This window comes from Fopius arisanus, unplaced genomic scaffold (genome assembly GCF_000806365.1).
Source record: "Fopius arisanus strain USDA-PBARC FA_bdor unplaced genomic scaffold, ASM80636v1 scaffold00011, whole genome shotgun sequence".
Taxonomy (NCBI): Eukaryota; Metazoa; Arthropoda; class Insecta; order Hymenoptera; family Braconidae; genus Fopius; species Fopius arisanus.
In genome coordinates, this window is record NW_011887750.1 from 1,510,163 (window position 1) to 1,524,461 (window position 14,299).

The following is a 14,299-nucleotide window of genomic DNA, read 5'->3' on the forward strand; positions in this document are numbered from 1 at the left end:
CGAGTGTGTTACAACGAGGCATGAGGTCGATTTTATGGCGTACGGTGTCAAATACCCGGGGTAAATGCGTTTGCCCGTTATCGCCCCTCTTATCCGGAGGCCAACCCCCTGTTTAGATTTTCACAATATTTTTCTTCCCACCGCATAAATGGTGGAAAATTGAGGGATACATTTTTATTGGGCATTTTTAGTTTTTGCTTTGGTCTTTGATGGAGGATTTTAACATGTACCTGATCGTTGTCTTGTTGATCTTGGCTGTAGACTGGACCATCACCATTCGGGGTTGTTGAAGCCGAGGGTCTTTGAGACGTTGACAAGTTGATCGCTCCGTCTCCGTCCGTGTCATGATCCATTATGCCATCGTCCTGCAAAAAAAAAACACAATTTTTTATTCCTTTAACCGGTGATCAACGTCAAATTTCAATGTCGTTGGGTATCCAGAGAAATATTCGATAAAAATTAAGTTCCTCTGTGCAAAAAATTAAGAGTGAATTATTGATGGGAGAGACTGTACGGAACTGTTCCGTCATTTTTATCAGAATTGTCTGTAAAAAATTATGCCGTTACCAAAATTTCGGCTCCGAAATGGATGATAAATGGTAAACATCTACAAGGACATGTAGATATTTAAATTTTCAACCGATTCAGCTAACAATTGAAATATGCTGCGAAAAAACCAAGAATAGACTGTTTGTGAGTGGAAAAATTTATTTACGTAGGGAAGAGTGGGGCGAAGTGAAACAGCTGTTCAATCGTTTCATTAGGCTGTAAAAAATAATGAAAGGTAGTCTTACATCTTGTATTTATATTCTTCAATTCTCAATGGCTTTATTTTTCAAACGTCTATTATTGAAAAAAAATCCAACGGTATAGGAATAATTATGTGGCAAGTGAAAATTGACTAGTTTTAATTTGAAAGGCTTTTCATTTTAAGAACACGATGACAAGTTGCAGGTGATGTTTTTGACATGCCAGACAAATGTCAAAGTGAATGAAACAGAAGAGAGACATTTTGCATCGTCAAGTTTTGACCGACACATAAAAAAATTTTTCTAACATGCCGGAAGTCACGTGGAGTTTTTCTCCTTAATTCGGAAGGATTTGATTTAAAATCCATTAGGTTTACGTCACAGTGTCAGTCAATCATAAAGTCAATATTTATATTTTTCAATAATGTATTTTGTTAAAAAAATAAGATGGCAACAGCTGGCGGAATTCCCGATACAAAATTCATCTCGAAATTGCCCGATAAAATGCCTCCAGCGAAGATAATTACTCAATTACCAAAAAAGTAAAATTCGACTCATCACGTTTTACCACTTAATTACAAAATTCCAACCTGATAATTGATAAATTCACGAGAAAGCATGACATAAAAAATGAGGTCAATCCCATCATCAAACACTTGTTCAGCAAATTATCTAAATTAAACACACATCATAAAAATTGAATATTCCCCCAAAAAAAGTATAATCTTACATAATTTTCCACAGAATTCCATTCGGCGCCTGAAGATTTCACCGATATAAATCCGTACCCATCGGTGCTCAAATAATCCACAGTCAATTGCACAATTCACTGAATCAAGCATCCAACACTCACAAAAAAAAAACATTAAAAACTCAAATCATTGCCCGGGCCACTAGTAATTTCAAATAAAAAAAAAATGATCACACCCGGAAAATTCACGTGCGGCTGAGCGTCGGGAAAAAAACTCGCGGTAGTGGGGGAGGGGGGAGGGTGCGTGTAAAAAAAAAACTGCATGGAGTGCGCTGAGTCTTGACGGCCAGAAAAGGTACGAAATGTTCATTCACGAATGAATAAAAGAGGTGAAAAAAAAAACAACGAAAAGGTGTGAAAGTCGAAAAGAAAAAGAAAATTCAAAGGAAATAACGTTGAGACGCGTATATGCGGTTAAACGTGAATGTGCCGAGTATAGAGCGAGGACTAAACACTAAAAGCGGGTGATGCCAGTCGCGTACACCGAGTCGACCGAAGCCCGCCGCCGGGGCTGTTGCTTATTGTGTAAATATAAACAAATATAGTTGAAACCAACCAACAGGCCTGCTTTTAGTTCTCCCCCTTCTCTCCTCAATCGTCGTGTTTCTTTCTCCCCACCCCCCCCCGTAGCCCCCCCTACTTCTCCTAACCCCCTCTCACCACCCCCTTCTCTCCACGGCGGCACATATGAGTGCACACTCCCCTCTCCACAAATATTCAATCCTCTGCCCCTCTACTCATTCCACATACAGTATAGAAACTCAACCAACAGAACAGAATAAAATACATTAGTTTGTCTTTCTCCTTTCGTCTCGCTTTTAACAGTGAGTTTACTAAAATGACACCACGTGGTTGTTCTGTCTCAGTTGGTTACGTTGTCGTGACCCTTTTCCAATAGTCGGGTTCTGGTTGACGTATACCCTGGTACACCCCTTGGACGGAAAGATTCTACTAAAATTATTTATTTTTTTTAAGCGAAATTCCGGTGGGAAATCGTTGAGGAAAAATTGAAGGCATTTTTTTGGAGGGAAATTGAAAGTCCGAGACAATTTTCGGAGTCGGTTCTGTCATTTTTCCCTTTTTTTTTGTCAGATTTGCTCGGTGTGGGGTAATGGGGAGTTATTCATTTTTTGGAAGGGGTGGGAGTTGGATTTTTTTTATTGAGATCGACTGATTTATTCTGGTGGTGTAATTTTTCAAGTGGATTCTTCGAAATATTTTGGAGTAGAAGGTATTTTGTGATAGCGGTGTTTACTGGGAATTTCTCGAGTTTTCGAGTAGAACAGGTCGCGTACTGATAAGATGAGTCATCCTCGAGACATTAGACGAAATGTTTACGATGGATTGAATTAAAGTAAAGTGTCAAGTTTAGGGTGATTGTAACTTTGAAGGAATTTCAAAAAGAATCTAGTTTCTTTTCCTCTGATAAATTTTGAGTTATAATCCCGTACAGATGTTTACTCGTAAACACTTTCGGAGAAGATTAGTTCAGGCCATATGCTCTCCATTCCTTGAGCTCGGGTGGCTGTCCCTCAAAAGAAATAAAACTCAAAGGAAGAAAGAAAAATAAAAAAGCGAAATTGAAACGGTGAATAAGGGGAGAGAGGTTTTCGGTTTATCGGTGGGACGGAAGTGAGCATTTTTTTTTTCCTCAAGTCTGTCTCTCTTTCTAGGAGAAAAATGAAGAGTGCGAGTGAAAAGGCTCAATGAATATTCGGCAGCATGATGCTATTTATAATAAATACCGGGCTCTCAATAGTATATACTATATTCTTTTTTCTCCACTTGCATTCTTGTGGAGTCGTTCAGATCTGCTTTTCAACCCCTTTTTTTTTGCACGAGAAAATGAGCGCAAGAATATTGGACGGTTGTTGTGGAAGGTACGGACTCTTTATTCGCACGAGTTGGAAGTACATAGGAAAAGGCTTCGACGCCAAATCCCCATGGGCTTTGCACGTCCATTGTCGGGCCGAAGGCGAAACGAGAGACGAGGAGATGGAGAAAGGGAGAAAGTTGGGGTGAGAGACTTAGGAACCTTGTTACCAATCTCCCTTCCATTATTATTTCTCTCTCTTTGTCTCGTTTGAAATTTTTTTCTCTCCTTCCACTCGAGTCCTATGACAACAGAACAGAAACAGCCGGCATTCAAACTTGGAATATGTATTTATTTAATAAACAACGGATTCACCCTAGGCACTTCCTGTTTACCGCGGGAATACCCACTGAAATTTCATCTGCATTTGTTTCGTGATTTATTTCATTTTCGCCTTTTTGGCGCCGCCATTTCGATGTTTGGACGAAAATGGTGGGTTAAATTCATATTGCCAAATGTGTAATGAAGCTGATTAAATATTGATCCAGTTCGTCAGTGATACCTTTTTTTTATAATTCTCCTTTTTGAAGTGAAAAAAAACATTGGAAAATCAATGACATATTTTAAAAATCAAGTGATCCATTATAATTCCTGAAATCCTCAGATAATCTTCCCAGTAAAATCTCCCAATGATTTTACCTGAAATACTTAATTAACACCGAAATTAATAATTAATTCCTCACCCGTGGTAAAAAAATTCTAAAATACTTAGAAAATATTCGGCTTCAGGGGCTACAGGGGATGATATAATATTTATTTTACAAGGTATAATAGAGAATGGGCTGTTTACCCAGAAATAAAAAAAATTCATTAACTCCAGTTAATTTACTGAGTGCAGACAGGCAAAGTATAAGATAGGGCTATCAGGATTCCACTGCTGGAAGGGGATGAAGGTGGAGAAAGATGGAAATATAAGGAGAGATAATACAAGGACACTGGCTGAAAAAAAAGGGTTGGTGGACACGCGCCAGAGAGGAGAAAGACAGCATTCACAGACACATTTTGCATGAGGGTTAGTTGTATTTTTTTTTAAACTCCTCTTCGCCATAAGTAGAGGAGAGGGAGGAAAGAAAAAAGAGTGCGAGAGCTTTTTGGGAAGCCCCTCACACTAAATAATAAACGAGAGGATTTAAGCGAGTGGCTGGACCCGAGGACTGGCCAAGGGGGTGGTACATAAAAATACTTGAATCTGAGAAATTAGCGAGGTAACGGCCTGTCCTGGAGTTTGGATGGAAAAGGGAGGTAGAAAGGGAAAATTCGGCGCCAGTCGGGGCTAAAAACTACCCAGAGAACACACGGCCACCTAAAAGGGTTGAATTAATGTCGCGATAAATATATGATTTAAGGTGGAAACGTTTGCAACTCTGGGGCTAATTTTTTATCTCAGAACCACGTCCCTACCTTTTTTCCCTCTCATCTTTCTTCCTTCCGACGATTGAAAAAAAAAACAGCAAAGATTTATCTGTAATTAACGAAATATTTTGTCGAAGTAAATTATTCCCTTTTATTTATCAAACTGGATCCGAACCTGATTCAGGTTTGAATAGAGCGAGTAAAAATAATAGAGTGCATAAACTTTTGTAGTTGATAAAAAATATTCTATAAATTCGAGTTTATCCCTTGTGGACCCAATTCAATGTGCCGTGACGTGGTACAGTAGCTGGACATTCTGTGAAGCTATAAAGAAGTGTTTTACGAGTCACAAGATAATAGGATGAGGGATGCAGACGGGATCCAGTGATGCGTGAAGAAATAAGCGTAAAACCCGAGGTCTAACCTGAATGTCCAGCCCCTTTTACCCATCCTTCACCTATTTCGCATACGTATCTCACGAAGAGGCCCATATAATATATCAATTCCGTATTCTAATGTCCGGCGGTTAATCCGAAAAGTGCACACGATGCGGAAATGGTTGTGCGGTTTCAACCACTTCCTCCGATCTCCTCCCGCCATTCCGACTCGTGGAGAAGTAGCTTTGGAGAAGGTTTGGTGTTCTTTTTTTTTTTCAAAGATATAACAAGTAGCGAATGGTTTCATACTGTCACGTATGAGTTGCTGATACGTGCGGGATTCACAGGCACGATTGTGGGCGAAAATAGGTGGTGTAACAGAGGTGGAGAAGGAGTTTTGCCTCTGAGACCAGTAGAAGATAATTGGGGGAACGCGTGTTTGTGGTCCCGACGGAGTATTCCAAAGGCTCAAGGACACACCACTGGACGTGCTGAGGCATTAATGCTTTAATGCTGGCAACGAGAACAACCGATCTTTAAGTTTACGCATAAATAGATTGTCTAAAATCTTTATTTCATTGAAGATATCACTCTGACTCAGCCGACACAGCCGTCAGTTATCTAAGCCCTCCATTTTTTTGCTTGAGGAATTTTCAACAATTTCACTCTTCGCCCACGATCTGGTTAACAGCGTTTGAAGATTCTTCCAAAGAAATTGGAAAATAGAGTGCCGGGAATAGTTCTTTAATGTAAGTAGTTTAGCCTCCCTAGTAATTCCCCAAAAAATCCCTATCGAAGACTTGAATGTTTGATTTATCTCTCGCCTCGATCGGCATGAAGAAGGGACCCTTGGAACATTTCGATCCCCGGGTAGTTAGACATCTTCGATCGGTTAATGCTTGCCAGCACGAGAGAGAGACATTAACATTGACGTAAAAAAAAAAGTCGTTGGCGTTTTGTGTAAGCCCGGGCGTTAATTTGGTTCCAAGAGGCGCCTCTGTCTTGTTAGCATACTTATCATCGGTTGGAATTAAGCAGAGGGGAGCAGTGGAATAACCTGGGTGTATCCATTTGGGGGGTTTTCGATGGTGCATGGGGAGGAGGTGAGGAGTTTTAAAGGAACCGGGGATATACATGGACCTAGAGAGAAGGGACGGGAAAGTGAGGATGAAGTGGTGGGAGGATGATCCTGTTGATAATATCGGACCACGTCGAACTCTGAGGACATTGGCTGGTAGACTATTGTCAGAGTAATGTTGATTGGATTCAAGACCGGAGGGCATTAATCTGCCTTCTTTTATTATCCAGGGGGGGGAGGATGGAGTGAACAGAACTGTGTGCACTCTCATTTCACCATTTTTTTTCTTTCGCTTTTGCGAAACACTCGGTTCCAATTCGGTGGAAACTCGATGATGTTGCCATTGATGAGAAATCAATACGATTTGTTATCCGGGAAGGATAAATTCATCGCTCTCAAATGAGACTATTGCTTTCTTTTTATTGCCTTGCAAAAAACAAATGTCACTCAATTCGTTATAATTAAATTATTCAATTGAAAAAACAACATTCACGTACTTGAAGGATTATTCGTTTTTTAAATTCAAATGATTGGGCGGCAATTTGTATTCAGATAAGTGCAATTGCTAGGAGTTTATGGAACTATTGGAAATGATTTTTACCCAGAGAAATTCGCGACCATTAAGGCTCTATTCAAGATGGAATGAAGGATTGAACCGACGATTGACAAAATTCAAGATATAAATGTGCGATGGGCGTTGCTCAGTATCCAGATAAATGATCACAAGTAGTGGACAGAGGCCGATAAGGTTGCCTCGTCCTTTTTCCCCGAGGGTGTTGGTACTTTTTCCAAAGAATGGAGCTCTTTGTTTAGCCGTTTATAGTGGAAGAGATTTGCTGGGATTGTCATGATACCGATAGCAAAACGTCGAGCACTGGGGGATGGAGTGACCCGAGAAAGCTCTGTTGAGTATTGGTGGAATTTGGGATGGGTATAGAGGACTATAGTGATAGTTCTCGAGTGGAACACGTACCAAAGAATCCGACTACTGTCCAAATTTTTTTTTCTCGCCTTTTTTTCTCCCCCACGGTCACCTCCTGGACGAGAGCTCAATCCCCAACATATAAGAGTATTCTCAGCCCCCGAGTCTCGGGCAATGGCCAGGGCATTAGCTGACAACAGAGGTGTGGACATCGGGATCGTCCCTAACACCCTCTTCAAAGCTGGACAACCCCGACATTCACCCCTCGTGACGATTGGCTTCTTTACTCTTTTACCCCCTCGGACCCACCACCATCGCAAGAATACGACGGTTTCGCATTTATGGCCCTCAATCGTTGCGAATCTAAATAAAATCTCGGACGATGCTGATACCGGAATTCTGCCCTCAAATCTCATTGCTCGGGAGGAAAAATGGTATTTCTCGTTATCGGGAGAGTTACTCCTGAAAAATCAAATAACAATGGGATGTTTTTGATGATAAAATATTCAGCGGGCATTTAAATAGTGAAATTTTCATAATGAGACACTTCAGGTTTCATCTGTATATACTTCACATAATCATTGGGACTTTCTGAGTCGATATTCTTAACCTTGCGTTAGAAGAGCGTGGACAGTCCCTCGGTTTTTGATAAGCTCAGCTCAGTCTAAAGTTATGCAATAATGAGCTAATGTGGGTAATAGGATTATCGCGGGAATCTTCTATAATTGGCCAGTGAAAAGGTGAGCTTTGGTTTTAGTAATACTGCTACTTTTCCTCTTATTGTCAAAATGTAACTCGTACTATACGGATCGTTAGGCTTAAGAGGTTTACCGGGATTTAGAGGCAAGGTAAAGATACAAAGAGTCAAAGACAGAGGTACGAAAATTCGAAATAATCACTTGAAGGCTGTTCCAATTGCAAATAAAAATAATGAGAAAATATTGTCGTAAACGGGTAAAAAATTTATTATTCAATTGAAAGAAATTGATCAGAAGGGCAATTGCGAAAAAGCTCAAATTAAATAATCATTTATTATTATTATTAGTAATATTTTTTAATTTTTTTTCCAAGAAATCAATAGCTGATATTAATTGAAAAAAATTGCCGCACAGTCATCCCTAAAATTATCAATAAGGCCTCACCGAAGTACTCCATCAATCTATATGAAAAAAAAAAATGAAAAGCTCAATGAACCTAAAATAAACACATTCCCCCAAAAAAAATTCAAAGCCCCCGTAACACAAAAGATGAGCAAATATTTTCCACATTGCTGTGCTATCGATAGTACCTTGTTTTGCATCAGTCCAAGTGAGTGAGGGTGTAGGTCGTATACCAATGCAAACGTTTTGCCGATGATATCACAATACCCCGTAACTGGACAGGAAAATAATTAATGATGCTCTGGCAAACAAATATAGGAGCTATATATCCATTGAAAAGCCTGAAAATGATGTATGGCTATCTGCCAATCACCACCCTCATTCCACCCCCTCCGACCCCCCGACCCTCCCCCGACCCACCGCATCAACCACTCATGAAAAAATAAGACCCCTGGACCAAACAAGTCAATTAAATCCAAATATTCTACAACAATGGTCACCATTTCCAAAATTCATATTTGCGCATTAGTATAAATTATTTAAAATCGGTGTGAGAATATATGATGCAGAATTTTGAGGGGAAATGTTACCCAATAAATTCACCACCAATTTATCGCTGGATCATGGATCAAAGGTTGAGGGAGAGGGGATTACGTTTGGAGGGAAATAGTACTGAAGTTGCAAACTCACTGGACGTATTTACTGTGAGAACTGGTCAGACTCTAAGGGCGTGAGTAAGAGTCTCTCTTTTTTTTTTCTCGAGACTCCTCTTTTTTCATCATCTTCACCCAAAACATCCCACTCTCGAGGGGTAAATAAAGAGCTGGACGGTGGGATTGCTGGGGGTTATATATTTTTGGATACAGAATGCGCCAGACACGCCTTTCGCACGTTTGGTTACAGTGTCCAGTGAGATGAGGTTCCGTGATTTATGAGGACAGTTTGGTATCTCTATCGATTTGCCAACATCATCAGTGATGAGGGTGAAGCCATGAGAGATGAATTTTTTTATGCCGTCGATCCTTTTCTCGATTCTAGACTTCAATGCAATATCGTTTTAACCAAATGATTTCTCTTGATTAACAATTAATTGTCAGTCAACAAGATAAGTTATACAGGTCTCGTATTATTCCACCTAAATGATCAAATGAATTTGTCAATGGATGAATCTCCGAAGACCTTTGAATATCCCATAGCAAAATCCCTTATTCCCAAGATAATTAATAATTAATTGCATGATTAACGTGTATTTCACATTCATCCCGATGCTTGATTACTTTTTCCCTCAATTACAACGGGAGTACGAAAATAATGCAAAACTTGGGATTACCAAACTCAATTTCAAAAATATCTACCTCGGTGGTTCCATTATCAAACGTTTTACGCTGAATCGAAATTGATTATTCGGCATCATCAGTGGAAAGATGAAATAACGAATAAGTTGATTCTCTTTTTATGATGAAATTGTGATAATTTCAGTGAGATCACACGACTCGAGTTTCCCCTCCGGTGCTCGAGCGTGTGGTGTCAATGAATAAAAATTTCAGGGGTCTTTCGTTGATGCTTTTGATGCCGATTTTACAGTCACCCATTCCCACTGGAGTATTTTTATAGTAAAAAAAGAGGGAGAGAAGAGGTCGGTCAGGAGTCTCGGTTTGACAATCAGCGGTGACTCCAAGTCGTACTTATTTACGCCTGGATGATCGTAGCTGGTGCTCGTCTTTCTCTTCAACTCCCGTTCATGAAACTCATACCATCACTGGAATCGTCGAGAGAGATGGAACTACCAACGAGAATAAGATGGTTTCACCGCGGGATCATTATGCCGCGCCTTAAGTCGAGCTAATATGTCCTTTACCAACCCCACATCGTATATACCACCTCAACCCTCCTCCCACGCTCAGACGCAGACGATTTAATGTCGTTTTATAAATTACGAGACCGACCGTCATTTCATTCCGATGTAATTAATGATCATACAGCATATTGACCTAGAGTTTATTCAATAATTGATCATTTTTTGTCATCTAAAATAACGGATATATCATGAATTCACAGTCAAAAAAACGAATGAAAATTATTTTGCCGAAATAAAACTCAAAAATCGAAAATATAGTTTTTTTTGTGAACACTGGCAATCGGCAAAAAATATCAAAATTAGTGGAATTTTGAATACATATTTTAATAATAAATTTTTTTTTTTCGAGTTATAATAAATTTATAACTCGAAAAAAAAAATGCCCGTGTCACTGACATCACGTGACACCGCTATAAACTGATCCCTGTAATTATTCGGCATAGGCCTGAAAAATTGCCGTCTAATCCTCGCAATCGATATGGTACGAAGGTATGTGAGAACAAGGAGGCGCCCTTCTGCCGAGGGTGCCTCTCACCCGTGAAGGAGAAAAAAAAAAAGAGACGCCGTTGTTACCACCCCTGTGGCACTTTTTTCTTCTCCACGCGCAACCCACCCAGTGGCATTATAAAAAATAATGTATCGATATCGTAATAAGGAAATGATTGGATGTGTCAACGACAACGGCGCTCGTGCGGATGCGGGAATAACCCATAGGACGATTATTCATGGCCTTTTTGTCGCCTGGATTTTCACAAGAAAACGTAACATAAACCATTCAATTCGATCACCCATGGGATTCCAGCTAAAATTTTCCCATCAAGGTTAAAATAATTTTTTTCCTCCACTTTGAAATCCGCCAAAAATATCCAGTCGTCATTTTTCGAGTGAAAGAAGTGGAAAAATCGTTGGAGTAAATTTATTTTTCACGTGCGATGAGTGCAGAAAAATATAATTTCACCCGTTTAAGAGAGATTCACCCAATAATCCAGGGAGGAATGAGCATTGGTGGCATATCCTAATCCCGTTGCCTCGCCTCGAAATCAGTGGGTAATTGACGCAATTTTTTCCAAGCCCCGCCACTCGCCCCTAAAGTGGGATTTGAAACGAACCCCAGAGCCAAGGATTTTCTTAAAAGAGTAAGAGATAAAAATAAAAACCAAGCAGTAAGATATACCCGACCCCAGAAGCTTAACGTACTAAATAGAAACATTTTTTCGATTTACCTTGGTTCAAGGCAAAGAGTATAAATTCGAATTCGTTCGCGCATACGAATGATTGCTCTTTACTCGAGATTAGTCTCACTGGAAAATGTCCAATCGATCTTGAATTTTGAGGGTTTCTAACACCGGAGGGGTAGGAGGGGGTGGAGTAGGGAGGTGCAAAAGATAAAGCAATGAGAGAAATAAAAAAAAAGGCTCTGATGTTGGGTAGTGAGGAGTGGATTGAAGGAACCACTGCCTCTGTTTGACGAGACGTGATAATTGGAGATTTCGAGGAAAGAACTCCTGGATAAAACGAAATAAAGTATTCAGAGGGGATTCGTGGTGCCGTTTCGTGGTTTGATTCTATGCAAATTTGAGAGGAAAAATTCAAGTGTCCATTAAATTCTAGTGGAGTTATTTGGGCGGATGAGAAGAGTGAATGGTGGAGGTGAAAATATCCACCGCAGAAGTAAATTAAACAAACAAATGGAATATCTATGAGCACAATTGTTTTTATAAAATAGAATTTCGATTTGTATACACTACTGGAAAATTTGGAGAATGAGTTAATTTTTTTCGGTCATTATAGTAATTAGAGGAATAATTTCCGGGAATAATTTTTTATTGAAATTGAATTTAAACTCGTATAATCGGGAATCCGGATGACTTTGTCACTGAATTCTCAATAAATTTTTAATGGTGCGTTCTAAGAGGTAATGGAAAGCGCAAGTCCACAGAAAATTCCATTTTGTGAATTTCCTGGAGACTTGATGAGGTGCAAAAATGTCTGAATGCCAAATTTGTGAGGTGTTTGTAAATTTCTCAGCTGGCATATTTTCGATGATGGTCCAACGAAGCGTAATTCGGGGTGCTAAATGTTGAGAATTGTCTCGAAGGGGAGCGGAAATGACGAGAGTGAGGCACGGGTATGGATGAGGGTCCACAGTCAGAAGAACAAGGGCTCTTTAGTATCAGAATTTTTTCATAAAAAAAAAAGGAGTAACGGAGATGGAGTTGGGTCACTACTACTCTCAAACAGTTTTTTAAGGGATTCTTCCTCTTTGAAACGGAGGAGGAAGGCGGGATAAACAGACAGTTTTGCAGCCGAAGGAGAAGAGTACTGCAAAGAATAAGAGTACTCTCGATGGGGTAAGAGTTTGGGAGGGGAGGGGGAGTGGGAGGATGAGTGAGGAAATGTAAATTTCCAACGATGTGGAAAGAGAAGAGAGAAAAGAATAAGAGACGAGCCAATGCCACGGGTTAATATTGAGTGAAGCGAGTTTGCCCCGTCTTCATTCACCTCTCACCATTTTATGTACTTCTCTTTTTCTTTTCTTACTCACTCCGACCTTCTTTGAATTTCATGTGTCAATTGCAAAACATTATTCTCTTTTTATGGAGACTACAAACGCTTTCGAGAGATAATTAAATACTATTCGTATCAACGTCATTACTTAAAACCATTTTATCTAATTTCGCAGTGACTCAATTCCCCAGTTTGGCTCAAACCTCAAATAAAAAGGAGAGGCAAAATCGATCTCGAAATATTTCGAAATATCTCGAAGTGTCTCGAATGACCATAAGGGCAAGCCTCGTAAGACGAAATCGGTTCACCGATGACGTAGCAAAATTTTGAAAATTCAAAAACGTCAAAGATCAGAAAAATTGCGAAAATTGGAGAATCGTTGGAAAAACCAAGGGAGACTGAAAATTATTGGACGAATTTTACCTAGGAGTGGGAGAAGTTGAAAAATTTTGAAATTTCAAAAAATGTCGAATATTGAAAGAATTGCGAAAGAACGGGAAATAATTAGCGAAAAACATGAAAAATTGCGGAATATCGGAAAATACATCGGCAGAAATCGCCAGGACTGCCAATGTGACGTGTAAAAAAATTCAAGGTTGTGCTGACAAACCACACACTGTCCTGCATGACTACCCCATCTTGAGACAGTTTGAAGGATATTCGGAAGTGAAGGGTGGATCGGTGTCCACGATGGATAAAGTGAAAGATTGTAGGGTAACCTCCACCCCCTATCGCAATCCCGTGAGAAGGGGTTGGTCATGGTACGTGCTGGGAATCCCAGAGGAGAGAAAAAACCCCATGAGAAAGAGTCCGTTGAAAAAAAAAGGCGAAACGAAGAAAACCTGTGGTGTACTTGAAGAGTAGACAACGAAGAGGGTTGGAGGAGGGATGAAAGCTCGTGCAACAGTCGCTGAATAAACACAAAGTCCGGTTAAAGTCGTAATAAATGTCTCTTGGCTTCCGACGGCGAGCGAACAATCCTTGGCGCCCGTTTCCTTCGTTTTATTCTCCTCATTCTCTTCTTATTTTTTTTTTTTAAGTCTCTGCTTACATTTCTCTCCCACTTCCGGCGGAGACAAACGGTATCGAGGGTGAAAATTGACGGGTTTATCGAGGTGCCAGTACAGAATTCACAGTTGCAGTGCAAGACCTCTTTCTCCGTATTTGTCATCGTCTCGTGGGGCCAACTGGATTCTTTCACTATTTCCGGTATTTCTCCGGCATTAATCCGTACCATTTTTACGCAAATTGATGCGGAATGGAAGATTAATTTACGATCGTGACAGCGGGAGAGATTGGGATATCGATTGGGATGACCGTGTCGGTATCACTACGATATGATAAACACCGGGGCAACCGTAAAATCAGAGAAAGGTGATATGACGGTTACAAGGACAACACACGTGCGTGTGATAGTGATGTCTTCGGTGTTATACAAGCTGGAAACAAAATATCGATCGATGACGAATACTATATTTACGATAATAATTCCAGAAATGACAAATGACACGTGCGTCAGTTAAAAATCAAACAAATTTTCAAGTCATCAATTAATTTCAACATTATTCGGAGATTAATTCTGTCCCGAAAATTAATAGCATCACATTCTCACATCTGGAGAATTAATAAATATTCTATATTGCGATATTATATTATATATTATTATATGCGATATCAATTGATGACGTGACACGAATTTTTCTGCATGTCAGTTCTGATTACGATCGCAC

General features: G+C 39.8%; 1 protein-coding gene across 6 annotated transcripts in view; it reads right to left on the reverse strand.

Annotated features, from left to right (window-relative positions):
* Nucleotides 1–14,299, reverse strand: part of LOC105262914 (forkhead box P) — a 138,872-nt gene that overhangs the window by 57,548 nt on the left and 67,025 nt on the right. For all 6 annotated transcript variants that reach the window (XM_011298797.1, XM_011298796.1, XM_011298795.1 and 3 more), the window contains exon 3: nt 231–365. In XM_011298797.1, coding sequence (XP_011297099.1) covers nt 231–365 — 135 coding nt within the window. The remainder of the gene's footprint in view (nt 1–230; nt 366–14,299) is intronic.